Below are 13,841 nucleotides of genomic sequence, written 5' to 3'. Positions count from 1 at the left end.
ATCCAGGATAGTCTCTCCATCTCAAGACCCTTCATTGAATCAAAGCTGCGAAAGTTCCTTTTGCCACATAAGGTAACATAGTCACAGCTTCCTGGGATTTGGACGTGAATGTATTGAGAGGGAAGGTCATCACTGTGCCTCCCACACATGTCTAATCTCACCTTGGTGTCTGCTTTCTGAAGGATTCAAACTAGCACAGCCACCTTAGCTAAAACGCCCTCCTGTGCACGTCTGCAGTACTTTCCCCCACAACGCTGACACAAACAACTCTGTTATAACGGCTTCTGTGTTTATGTTCCTGACAGACTGTGGACTCCTTGAGAATATTGTCTTATTCGTGAGTATATTCCTGGTATGCAGCAAAGTGTTTGGCATATTATAGACATTTAATAAATATTTAAGGAATTCTTCCTTGAATAAAGGGCATGGGTTTTTTCTTTTGTTCTTTTTTAAAAGCCTTTTGAAAAAATTTGAGAGATTTCTATAGTAGGAATATTGCCATTAAAAGTTTAATGAGGCAAAGTGACTTGAGATTTTCCATCCAGTAGATATTTCCTCCTTAACTGCAAGCCAGATCAGTGTTTTTCCACATAAATACTGTTGATCAGATTGCCTGTTAGCTCTCAAATCCATTTCTCCACTCTTCCCCTGCTCTGCTTCACAGGGAACTACATTTTGCATGCCCCCTCACTTTTTGGTTTCCAGAGAGGCAACAGCAGGAGATCAGAAGGCAAGAAGAGAGAGAAGAAACAGTTATTTCTCACCCCTTGACCCACTCCCCCATTTCTTGCGGTGTCTCTCTGGGTGGCTGTGTCTTCTTTGTCTTCTGGCTTTAGGACTCTGGTCACGCCCCTTCCTGCTGTCCCTTCTGTCTGAGGGGTGGTATCAATTTGTGCTCCTGCCAACCCCTGGATTGCCTAACCAACCATCCCTTATGGATTCTTGCCTTGGTTCCATCACCCGTGAAACCAATTCCCTGTGTTCTATTTGAAAGATCCAGAGGTATTTGTGATTTCCCAGTCACACTCTGACTGATACATGTACTAGCAACTTTGAGCAGTACTAGAAATTCTTGGTCTCAAACAACAAATGACTACCTTGGTTATACCGTGAAATGAATGTTCAGGAATTATGTTTCCCTCTGTCAATTCTATTTAAACTCCACAGACTTTATGACTTATGGTAGAAAATGGAAACTGGCAAAAATTCTATAAATTGAAGTTCTCACTTACCAAGTGAACCAAAGTTCAACAAGATCCAAATATTGTACTTGATAAGAATAGAACCAATTCTCAGAAGTCTGATTTAAATCCTATGCTGATTTAGCTAATTTTTTATGCAGTTTCTGTTTTATACAGTTTCTTCCTGAGTTTTGTGTTATTAAGAGGCTCTTTCCTAATTTTTCAAGTAAGTCAGAAAGTCACTCCAGCATAGAAGATGCCTCAGGAGTTAGTATTAAACTTGTTCTTTATTATCTTTATAGTGTAAGAAAATATAATATCAGATGATACTGAAGTTAGTAGACGTTCTGTAGGCCCAGAGAACTGCATACTTTTGAATCTGGAGCTGAAGAGTTAGAATAAATTCATAACAAAAGGCTAAGCATACACACATAAGTACAAGTAGAAACCCTGAAAACTGGGTGGCCAGGGATAATTTAGAGCATAGCAAAGATCTGGGACGTCAGAAAACTGACTTGGAGTGATAGTTATATGGTGAAAAAGGGGGAAAGCTGGAAAATAAAACTTCACTAATAAATATGTATTTCTGAGTTTGTTCCCCTAAGGTTCATAAACAAAAACACATTTACATCAAAAGTGTGTTTCTTTTTCATTTTAATTAAAACAAAATGGTTCTAACAGATGAAATTTGGTTACTGACTTCTATCACACAAAAGGACAGATCTCCAAACCATTTTGTTAATTGGAGAAATGATATTCTAACTGCTGGCCTCACATATCATTTTGAACTGTTTAACATTTGGATAATATCACAAATGAGCGAACGCTTTTCAATATGCTCTTTTAAATTTTTTTTTTGGCCTAATTTTATAGATATCAGAATCTGGGATTGGAGGATTTATATGAACTAAGCCTGCTGAAACCATTCGAGGGCTTGTCAGTTTCCCAGTGTAGCTTTCTCCTCGTTTGTTAACCTCTGGAGCAGTATACGGTCTTGCAGAGTGTTTTAACTGATTATGGCTATCATCTGGGCTGTTTCCTAAAAGCCTTGCTCTTGATTTTGCTTTTTCAAGATGCTTAAATGAAGTCTCGTGTAAATCCTCAAATCCATCCAAACAATCCTAAATATTAAAATAAAAGATCAGGTTGGTGAGTTAGTTTTCCTAAAGAGCACATTTTAGATTTATAAGGACTAAAATTTGTAATATCAACAAAGAAAATGAGAGCATTCAAATGTTTTATAGGAAGTCCCCAAATTTAGACCCTACACTCAATGCCTGTCATTAGATACCACAGAAATTATACTTTAAAAAATCTTTTTGTTTCAAAGGATATTACTTCAATAGGGATGGAAGACATGAAGCTGGAAACCAGGAAAACTTAGTAAGGGAGCTGACCCCAGGGATTAGACTCCTAAGCAAAGCCAGCACTCCTATAATTCTCCTCCTCCAAAATCTCTCTTCCTCAACCTCAAATATAAATTATGAATGCTTATATTTTACTTTTTATATCACCCAAAATTCCATTCTTTAAAAGTTAACAAACATCTTCTTTAATATATACTTAGACACACATACAGAGCCCAGCATCTAAGAATATGTTTATAATGTTTATATTAAAATATTTTTGTATATGGTCTGAGGCTAAGCAAGTAAAACATTTAGAAAAATTGCTGGAAAGATACACACCAAAATAATTTTTTTAAATGATGGTTGTGTTAGGATAGTGAGATTATGGGCTTGGTTTTCTTTCTGTATTTTTTTTTTCAGATTTGTATGACTGTATTTTATTTTAAAAAAATATAGTCATCTACAAGCACTCATAGGAGGGTATGGAGTTATTAGTCATTTCTCAAATTAATGTAAACTTGTTTCCTCTGCAGTTTGAGCAGCTTGTCCCTTAATGCTTTGCAGAGATGGCCACACCAAGGGAAAGGGCCTGCTTTGATTTGGAGAGGAGGTAAAAGTAGATTAATAGAATTGGAGGGTGGGAGGAATTTAGGCATGACCAAGAAGAATTAGGTCAGCAAGAGAGAAGACTTATCAAAAAGGAAGTATGAAGGGTCTACATTTTTGCCTGGATTTGCAAGTAAACATTCTTCTTCCCTCTTAAGTACATGGAAGCAATTAGGTAAGTCACAATATTAAGGGAATTTCTGCTACACTGGTGAGTAACATAATTTTTACTTCACAGCTGATATAAATGATTACTAGAGTGCTAGTGGAGGGGTGTGGAGAACCACACCACTGGTTATTTTTCTGGAAGCTCCTGCAACTCAGTTTCTCTGTCTTCTAACTTGATTGCTTTGGTAGACATCCTGGATTTTTAGAGAATCAGATAAGCAATTCTTTCTGATGATCTGAAATGTGTCCTTACCACTCAATTCTGTTAATTTCACTAGAGAGAATATAGTTTAGGTACTGTTGGTTTAAAAGAGGGAAATAAAGATTATCTCCCTTGACCACTCTTAGGATAAGGGTTCTAAGATCCTTTATGATCCCATACCATATAATATAAACGCAAATTTTTGTTTTGTTTGGAAAGTGATATTACAGACCATTTTCTGAAGAAACTTGGAGAAAATCTTTCCTTTCCAAAAACTATGAATCCATCTTCTACTTCCTTTTCCTTGTTTGTACACATGTGCACAAACACACACACTCACTCACTTACTAAATTACTGAATTTAGAAAAGAGAAATTGAAATTGAGACTATATGCTATATTCATATTTATCCTGCTACAAATCTGCTTTACTATTTACTAAAGCTAATAATTTCCTTTACTATGGAAAACAGTTCAAAGCAACTATTCTGAAATTAGATCTATTTTCTCGTTCAGAGGTAGAGTTCTACACATCAAATTATCAATATAATACCACTTCAGAATTTGTGACTTTTCCCAACTGTGGGTCATGCCTGTTTATATATACTAATAGAGAAGAGTAGTGATCCAGAAAATTAAAACAAGTCCCTTCCATTCCTAGATTTTAACTTTGTTTTAGAATGGTCTATATAAAGAAGTATGGTAGCAGATTTACCTCCCTAATTGTTTTATGTTAATATTAAAAACAGACATGAATCCCTATGTTTCTCAGCACAGGATATGGCAGAGGGGTGGTGGTGAAAGAAGAAAAGAGTAGAAGTTAAACTGAAATTTTGCAATTCTTAATTCAATAGATTGTGAATTTTGCATATCTCTAATGCTTAGCAGAATAACTGGCACATAATAAGAGCTTCATATTTGTTTACTGAAACAAAGGTAATTCAGCTATCTGAAAAAAAGACTTTCTACTTCTACTTGCATGAAAAGAAAACCCCTGTATACTTTTCATAGTATACAGCCACTGCAAGTGTTTGTACAGGTCGTGCCTGTGCAACAGCTCCAGCTGAGTCAGGGCTGGAAGTAGCCAGTTTTCCACAGACACAGCTGTGTGCCCTATCCAGGCTGTCTCAGCCTGCAGTCTGCCCGGAGCAAAGAGTGCTTTTTTCTAATTCATGTTCCAGAGGGGGTCCCCTTTATTTAATACAAAGGCACAGAATGTGTTAATAATCCTTTTGATTTTCTGATTGCATTTTGAATGAGGTGAAGTGATATTTGAATATCAGAAGAATTTTTAAAATCTGAAAATCTGTTTATCTTGGGGCAATTAAGGTTATACACACACTTGCATGCAGACACATATACTCTAAGTAGATTATCTATAGAAGTTTGCCAAATACAGAAATAGAAGACTTGGAAAAACAGTATTACATGTATGGTTCTTCTTGCAGTCCAATGAAGCAGTGTTCTTGGAACAGATTTTCTTAGAATTCTTGTGGTGGGCAGTGTGGTTGGTAGTATCTTAACTATCTTGTTAAATGATTTTTCTTGTTTGCTGCTGGCATGGACTTTTTCTTTTTGGACCCTGGGCTTTAGATGTTCTCTCTTTAATACTTCCGGGAAAAGGGATGGTTTTGAGTTTTTCTCAGCTACCACAACTTTATATTTAAGCAATCGTGATTCAGGGACCTTGGTACATCTTTCGTTGCAAAGTTTGTTTGGTTTTATATAAGGAGTTTGTGTTTCTTCTTTGTAATGTGCATATGTTACTAAATGTCGTTTTTTATTATTGTTATTATTTCCTTTCAATCTCTGACAATACTGGCCCTCTAATTCTGATTCCTCCCCAGCCTCTGAATTGAGACACATTAAAGTGTTATTCTGCCTGGAAGGAAAAGTGAGTTTGGTTATGTAGTCCTCATATTCATTCGGCATTTTGCAGTTAGGAATTCTTGGATACGGTGACAGCGCTGCTTCAGCTTTTTCCTCTACCATCAATTTATAGATGTTATCACACTCCTTTCTGTCAAGGGACTTCATTTTTAGTGTCCTTTCAAAGCAAGGATTTGATCGAGTTATTTTTGATTTACCACTCCAAATATGTGGGTCTTGAATCTCTGTTTTAAAATCAAAATTTTCTGCTCGAGGAAGTTGCACGAAACCATGTCCTTCCCTTTGTTTCCTAAGCAATGTATCTGTCAGTCTTTCTGATGATTTATTTAATGGAATCGCCTGGGTATTTTTGTTGGAAGAAGGTTGTGCTTTAGATAAACTCAGTGTTTTAGCTGCTTCAGGGCAATAATAAATTTTCTGTTCCCTAATTTTTGATGGATTTTCTTCAATATTCTGTAAAGAAAAATGTTCTTTTTCCTCCTTTCTGGTCAACTCTGTTTCTACAAGTCTATCTTCAAGAACTTTTTGTGAAGTGGTTTTTTGAACAGTTTTTGAATATTTATTTTGCTTTTCTGATTGCTTCTCCACAAATTGATTTTCATCTCTTAAAGACAAATCTGGCTTTATACATTTTAATGGTGTGGAACTAGAATTAATCAAATTTATGTGCTGGCTGATCCCCTCTAATTGCCTTTCTGTGATTAGTCCTGATTTTGACAGTTTCTCTATAAAAAGGCTCTGGAGGTGTTTGCTTAAATCAGCTTTTATATTTAAGAGTTCATTTTCTGATAAAGCTGTAAGATATTTTTGTAGGGATTTATTTAAGGGATATTTCATGTTTACTTCAAGCCTTTTACCAAAACTCCCCCTTGAAATATCTTGTCCTAATTTGTTAAAAGACATAGAGGGGCTTTTAGCTCTTAGAAAAGCTACGTTTGAGTGCATAGACTTAGATTCTGCTTCTTTAAATAAACTGTTTTCTGAAAAATTTTTTAGGAAATAGTTTTGGAGAATTTCATTTAAAAAAGACCTTAGCTTTATTTCCAAATGTTTATCTATGAAATGATGATTAAAATTGTTTACAAAAGATATGATTTCTTTTACAGTTCCTGAATATTTCTCTAGAAAAATATTTTGCTCTTTTGGTTCTGCTTTCTCATTCATCAAACACAGATTCTGGTAGATTTTTGGTAAGTCCTCCTTGGTGATATGTCCTGATTCTGAAAGTCTTTCTACAAGGTAATGCTGAATATGTTTACTTAATTCAGATTTTAAATGTTTTATTTCTGACTCTGAGAGTTCTTCTAGAAATACACGCAGGTTTGGACTTAAAATAGGTTTTCTATCTAGTTTGTCTATTTTATCAAAATCCTCTTTGATTTCTTCAAGGTCTTCAGTCTTGTTTGGAAAAGGATGCTCAATTAGTCTTTGTAATTCTTTGTCAGTTTGTCTGCTTTCAGACTTACTATATTTGAAAAAAACATTAAATATGTTTTTCAAAAAGGATTTTAACATTATTACATCAGAGTCATTGAGTTTACCTATTAACGAGTCACTTAAATTTTCTAAAGTAGAACTTAGATCATTTTCTTTTCTATCAAGTTTCTGACTACTACTTGGCAAATCTGTTTTTTTATCTGGTGTTGACTGATATTCTGAATCTCGTGGGGATGTATTTTGGCTTTTGTCTATGAATTCAACTCTATTAAAAGAAGAAGTGGCTTCTTTGGGAATGATGGGTATATTCGGCTCTGAAAGATGTTCTGTTTTGTTTTTGATTTCTGAACAATATTCTATGGACTCCTTTGGCTTTTCTTTAGCAAAGGCTGTCTCTGTATCCAGCAAAAAACTCTTCTGGTATTCTTTATCTAATTCTATTACTTTGATCACCCCAGAATCTAAAAGAGTATCTACAGGAAATGCTTGTATTATCTGGCTTATAACAGATTTGGCTGGAGGAAATTCTGTTTCATTATTGTTTTCTTCATAGTGAACTAGAACATTGGAAGACAAACTCTCCCAAGCTGTGGGTAACAGACCCTGTGAGTTCATCTGTGTCTCACTTGATTTTTTCACTCCTGTCCCCAATTCTGAGAAGATCGGTGCAGTGAATATTTGCTTTATAATATAATCATGTACAAAGCTATTCAAATCTGGTGTGGAGCTAGATACTTCACTATCTAAATGTTTCTTTTTGAAACTACACTTTTTTTTAATTGGAAAATCTATGTTACCAGCATCTAAGTGTTTTTCAGAGACAAATTCCCTTTCTACCTCTGGGGAATTTCCTGGTACACCTTCTGAATGTGAATCTGCAGGACTACCTTGACTTATTTGACTTAAAAGAGACTTTGAATTTAAAATGTCTCTTTCTGAAAGCCAGGTATTTAAATCTTGAATTTTTTCAAATACTTGGTCTTCCAAACTACTTGGTCGTTCATCACGAACACCCAGAAGTGGAAAACTATGACTCTTCTTTCTTGCTTCAGTGTCCATAGGAACTTCCGGTGTAGAAAATAATTTATCTGAAAGGTCTTGCAGATTTTCACTTAAAATTGACTTGAGCACCATTGACTGTTTTAAATTTTCTATGTGGGAAGTAAGACTTAATGATTTTGAGAGGCGACACTTATTTACATTTACTTTTCCAGTCGTCGATGATTCTCCCTCAAAGTTTGGCAAAGATACATTAGGTAGTCTTTCCGGTAACTTATTAGTATCTAAAGTCTTTGTTGTGGTGATACTGGGATGATGCGCTAGATTATTCTTAGTGTCTAATGTCTTTATTGTTATGATCCCAGGATCACGGGCTAACTTATTCTTAGTGTCTAAAGCCTTTACTGCGATGGTATCAAGATCACGAGGCCAGGTTTTGCCAGCAGGTCTCTCAGTTTTTGAATGTGTTGGGTAAGGAGGATCTTGGTCTTCATGCTCTATAACCTCTGCACTTAAAATATTTCTACATTTGAACATATCATGGTCTTTCCTTTTTCTGACTGACATTTTGTTGTTTATATTCCTTAGAAAGGGATCAAAACTGTTCTCGATGTTGAATTTCTGGAACTGTAACATTAAAAAAAAAAGGTAAGAAATTGTATAGCATTTATTTTGAATTTATAATAAAATTTCTAGCTAATTTTCTGTGAGCAATAAGTCAACTTATCTATTCATCTTCCTGCCTTTTACAAAGAGAAAACCAACTTTAATTATTTTACAACATTTGAAATTGGAATAATAATAAGAATTTTCATGCAAATTTAAAAAATTTCTAATTCTGGTACTATTTTGTGTTAAAGAGCTTTTTGCTACCTGGAATATTTTTAAATACCTAAAAGAGACTCAAAGTAGTTTTTTTTAAAGAACTCAATTTCCAGTGTTAGCTGCATTTGGTTAGACAACTGCTAACATCAGGATCTAAGTCCTACCCATATATTTTAGTAGCATGTAGGAAATTTTTAAAAATGCAAAGCAAGTAGTAGATACTCCATCAGAAGTATCATAAATATTCTCTCTTGACTGACTTGAGAGGATAGATCACCTGCCTTTATGTCTGAGAGTTCCAACAATGATGAGTTCCACCCAGTCCTTTGTATGTTACAGTAGAATCTTGCTTTCTGATAAATTTTATATATGCCTCAGAAACGGTAGAGAGCAGTACAAATATTTCTAGATTACAGTGAAATTTCAGTGTAATATCTAAAGGCAGTTTTGTGGCTCTGGGATCAGGCTATTCTATGATTGAAAGAGCCTTCAAACTGAAGTCTCTTATTCAAACTCTTTGTTAATACAACTTTTACATTATCCAACTGAAAAAAGCAAAATGTGAAATAATCAGCCTAGTGTTTTAGTTTATATGATTTTCAAATGTTAGTTGATGTCTCGGTGACAGCATAAGAATCCCTGGGTTTTTTCGGAAATACAGATTCCCAGGGTCCATTTCTAGACTGAGATTCACTTGATCAGAGATGGGACCTGGGAATATGTATTTTTGTAAAGATAAGTGAATGTTTCTAATAGGTAGTCTGGTTTTGGAACCACTGAATTACACAAAGTATTAGAGAACCCTAGTATTTGAGTATAACTGATATTGAGATAAGAAAATTCAGGACTCACCTGATATTTTGGTTTGAATTCTACATATTCTGGTCTGAAAGATGGTGAAATGTATTCTTTTGGTGAAAATACCACCTTGTAGAAAGAGAAATTTTAATTTTAGACTGCTTGTAATGAAAGGATATTTCCTAAGATAATTTTATTCATTCAATAGTTAATAAAGATATTAAATATTTTAAAAACTAAGTATTTTTCTCATAACTACTATAATTTGCCAATCATCAAAGAAATGTATATATGTAATCTTAGCTTCCTTGATACAATATTCACCCTATTGAATATGTAAAATCAAAATAATGCTCAGCAACTTCAAGCAGAAACAAAAGTAGAAAAGAATTGTTAGAACAAATGTAATCTAATTTTAAAAGGTTGTGAAACGCTTTAGATAATAAATGGTGTCTGGTATTATACTGAGATGGCATTTTCAGTAATTCTTCACCTGTAATCATTCAATGGGTACTTAATGCCTAAGGAAATATTTGGTGCTAAATCAAGGTGTGTAGGAAGAATTACAGAATCACAGAACCATTGAATTTTTAGAGATGGAAGACACTTTAGAGAAAATCAAATCCTACTCTTTGTTTTACACAAGAATCTGCAGTTGAAGTTACTGCCCTAAATTATCCAGATGATTACTAGCCTAAATCCTAGGCATCGTAAATTTTCATCTGGTGCTCCTACTACCGACACAAGACTGCAGTGGAGGAGACTGGTGCTTTGGAAGCATCATAATGTGCATCCACATTTCCAACTCATCTGAAGAAAATCTGACATCAACTTTTTGCAGAACACTTTTGGTACTATAAACCACTTTCCTATATATTATATCCTTTAGTCCGTAGAAGTTCTATTATATATCAAGTCAGTAAAAATAATGATTCAATGAATGACGCTTTCATAAGAAATATTTTTGGTTTAAGTGTTCATTAATATTAAGCAGTTAATAACATGACTTTATTCTTAAATCTTCAGCAGCTTTCCATGTTTTGTTATGCATTGTCCTCACATACTGACTATATTATTTCTGCAAGTATCTCAATATTCCCCACTATAGTTTCTCTCCTCCAGGTAAATGTGTCTAACTCTGAATTCTTGAAACACATCTCGTACTTTTCCACACTGGTTTTTTTTGCTCATTTTGTTTTTCTTTGCTTGAATTTCCTAAAATCTCCCTTTAAAAGTTTAAATTCTAACACTTGAAAATTCATTGGTTTAAATGAATTTAGTAGAAAATTAAAATTAAAAATAAATGAAATATGTATAACAAGGAAGTGGAAAAATAAATAGTAGAAAAAAATATACTCTCATTTTTGTGAAAAACACAAAACAAATAAAAACACCCCCCTAATATAGCCATGGAAAAATATATGAAAGGATACAAAATGCTAACATTGTTTTCTCAAAGGAAAGGAAAGAGGACACTGTTAACTTTTACTCTGTTTAATTCTGTATTATTGATTAGATGAACATAAAATACTTTTGTGAATAAAAAATCCAGAACAACTATATTAGAGGGAGATGCTCAGGATGCTAGGGAAAAAACAGTAAAACAAGCCAATACAGGAGATTCAAGATGGTAGGCTGAACATGTGGGTTTAGTTTCTCCTACCTCCCAAGGGTCCAGCAAATTAACAGGAAATAATACTTCAAAAAGACAAATATGATGACAAATTGTCATTATAATGGAGTAATCACAGTTCAGGCATATAAAAGCAGAGTCTGGCGGCCATTGAGGATCTGGTCTCAGACATGGCTCTGCACCACCCAAAATGTGAACTTTCTTTGTACTAGACCCAAGGACACCACCAGCCATATTCAGAACAACACTTGCCAGCTGCAAACTTATGGTCTTAAGGTCTCCTCTTGTTACTATGCAACCATATCAGACCCCAACCAATCCTTACTTTAACAAGCACCCTTACTTTTTGTCAATTCTAATCATAATTCTTGATAAACAACTCATGTAACTAGCTGTAACCTTGAAGTTTTTGCTTTTATAAGCCTCCCCCATCTTGCAGTCTCGCAGAATACAATTCAAGCACTTGAAACTGTGTCTTCCAGGCTGCAGTCCTAACGAACTCCAAATAAACAACTTTTTATTTCAATCAGGTCTCTGTTTCTAAAATTTTGGTTAACAAATCCCATGGCAATACTGGAAATCAGTAAGGTGAGGCACCAAGATCAAGAAAGCTGAGAAAATTCAGAAAATATGAAAGCAGATGAGACTGACTTTAAAAAAAAAAAAACCCATCAAGAAAAGCAGAGCTTTAAACAACAGAAATCAGGAAGACCTGAGAAGCAATAAATTCAAGGTCAGCATATACAAAGAAAATCAGATGATGCTGCAATCATCATAGTTATTAATTAAAAAGCTGCATTTGGAACAGCTGGATCACTTGGACCCTTCTTTATCACTGTTCTCTTTCTCAGTGCAAACAGAATACATTGCTGGCAGCATTGTCTTTCCCCAGTCACTCACCAAACACCAACAAAACACAACAAAATAAAATAAAAAACAACACCTGCTCTCTAAAGAAAATGTGTAATCTCCCTAGGTGGAGATCCTATATGGGTTCTGAGTCTTGGCAGAGAAGCTTGTTGGCACTCACATTTCCACATCAGATAACTGAAGGGGGATAAAAAGAAAGGAAGTTCTACCCAGGAGAGAAATACATTCATTCTTTGGAAATGTTTTAAGATCTCCAGCCATCCTGCCTGTCTTCTTCCATCCCCACACACCCTCAGGGAAGCCTGCCTGTCAAACAGAGCATACCTATACAACCAATGTATTCCTTTATTCACAAATATAAACTGAGCCAATAAAGCTCACCAGATATATGAGAAAAATCAGTACATGTAAGTGAAGGATCAATAAGAATAAACAGAACTAACCCCAGAGTAAACAAAGTTATTTCTGAGGAATGTGGGGGAAGGATGACCCTTGGAAAAGATTCTAAATAGTACCTTCAGAAATAATTCAAAAGGGTATTGATTTCCACTTAGGTGTATAATAGGCAGTTCAAATTTAATGTATGCATAATAGGACTCTAGATTACCACCCTACTCCACTCTACACTTAAAAAACCCACAAAACATTGGCTATTCTGTTTTCCCTCATTGTCAGTTAATGGTACCACCAGCTACTGTTAAGCCAGAAATCTGTGTCACTCTTTTCCTCCTCCTACTTTCCACATCTAACCCAGCATTAAGTCCTGTAGCTCCTGCCTTCAAAATATATCAAGTTTCCAAACACATCCTATCATCAACCCCTCCCTCTACGACTATAGCACAAGCCACCATCATCTCTCCCCAAATAACAGTCTCTTAACTAGTCGTCTTGCTCCTGGTGACTGATAGTTATTTTCCCAAAGTACATATTATCTCAAGAATCTTAATTTTTTTAGGGGCAGAAATGACCCTTACTCAAAAAGCTACATTTTCCAGCCTCCTTTAAAGACAGGAGTGGCTATATGACAAGGTTCTGGCCAACTGCATACAATTGGAAGTTGTTGGGAGAAGCTCCTGAGAGAGTATCTTAAAACAGGGGCAGAATTAAGGAAATAATCCCACTTACCATCACATTAAAAAGAATAAAATACCCAGTAATAAACTTACCTAGGGAGACAAAAGACCTGGACTCTGAAAACTATAAGATGCTGATGAAAGAAACTGAAGACAAAACAAACAGATGGAAAGATATACTATGTTCTTAGATTGGAAGAATCAATACTGTTAAAATGACCATACTCTCCAAGGCAACATACAGATTCAGTGCAATCCCTATCAAATACCAATAGCATTTTCCACAAAATGGGAACAAATAATTTTAAAATTTGTAAGGAAACACAAAAGACTCCAAATCTTGAGAAAGAAGAACAGAGGTAGAGGAATCAGGCCCTCCGATTAAGACTAGACTGCAAAGCTACAGTAATCAAAACAGAAAGGTACTGGTAAAAAAACAGACACATAGATCAATGAAACAGGGTAGAAAGCCTAGAAATAAACCCACACAATTGTGGCCAATTAATCTATGACAAAGAAGGCAAGATTATACAATGGAGAAAATAGTGTCTTCAATAGGTGGTGCTAGGAAAACTGGACAGCTACATGTAAAAGAATGAAATTAGAACATTCCCTAATACCACATACAAAAATAAACTCAAAATGGATTAAAGTTCTAAATGTAAGACCAAATATTCTAAAACTCCTAAAGGGAAAGACAGCCAGAACACTCTTGGACATAAATCACAGAAATATTTTTTTGGGTCAGTCTCTAGAGTAATAGAAATAAAAACAAAAATAAACAAGTGGGACCTAATTAAACTTAAAAGCT

The 13,841-nt window shown here is 34.9% G+C and overlaps 1 protein-coding gene across 1 annotated transcript in view; it reads right to left on the bottom strand.

Moving 5' to 3' along the window:
• Window positions 1–1,817: 1,817 nt before the first annotated feature.
• The window catches only part of C2CD6 (C2 calcium dependent domain containing 6), a 76,606-nt gene continuing 64,582 nt past the window's right edge, over window positions 1,818–13,841 (bottom strand). Inside the window, exons 14-16 of the mRNA XM_014563680.2 lie at window positions 9,509–9,583; window positions 4,934–8,452; window positions 1,818–2,302 (exon numbers count right to left, since the gene is read on the bottom strand). Of these exons, the coding sequence (XP_014419166.2) occupies window positions 2,012–2,302; window positions 4,934–8,452; window positions 9,509–9,583 (3,885 nt within the window). The 3' untranslated portion in view covers window positions 1,818–2,011. The remainder of the gene's footprint in view (window positions 2,303–4,933; window positions 8,453–9,508; window positions 9,584–13,841) is intronic.

This window comes from Camelus ferus, chromosome 5 (genome assembly GCF_009834535.1).
Source record: "Camelus ferus isolate YT-003-E chromosome 5, BCGSAC_Cfer_1.0, whole genome shotgun sequence".
NCBI classification, from domain to species: Eukaryota; Metazoa; Chordata; class Mammalia; order Artiodactyla; family Camelidae; genus Camelus; species Camelus ferus.
Note: the sequence above shows the minus strand (reverse complement) of the source record. Positions and strands in the feature narration are given on the sequence as shown.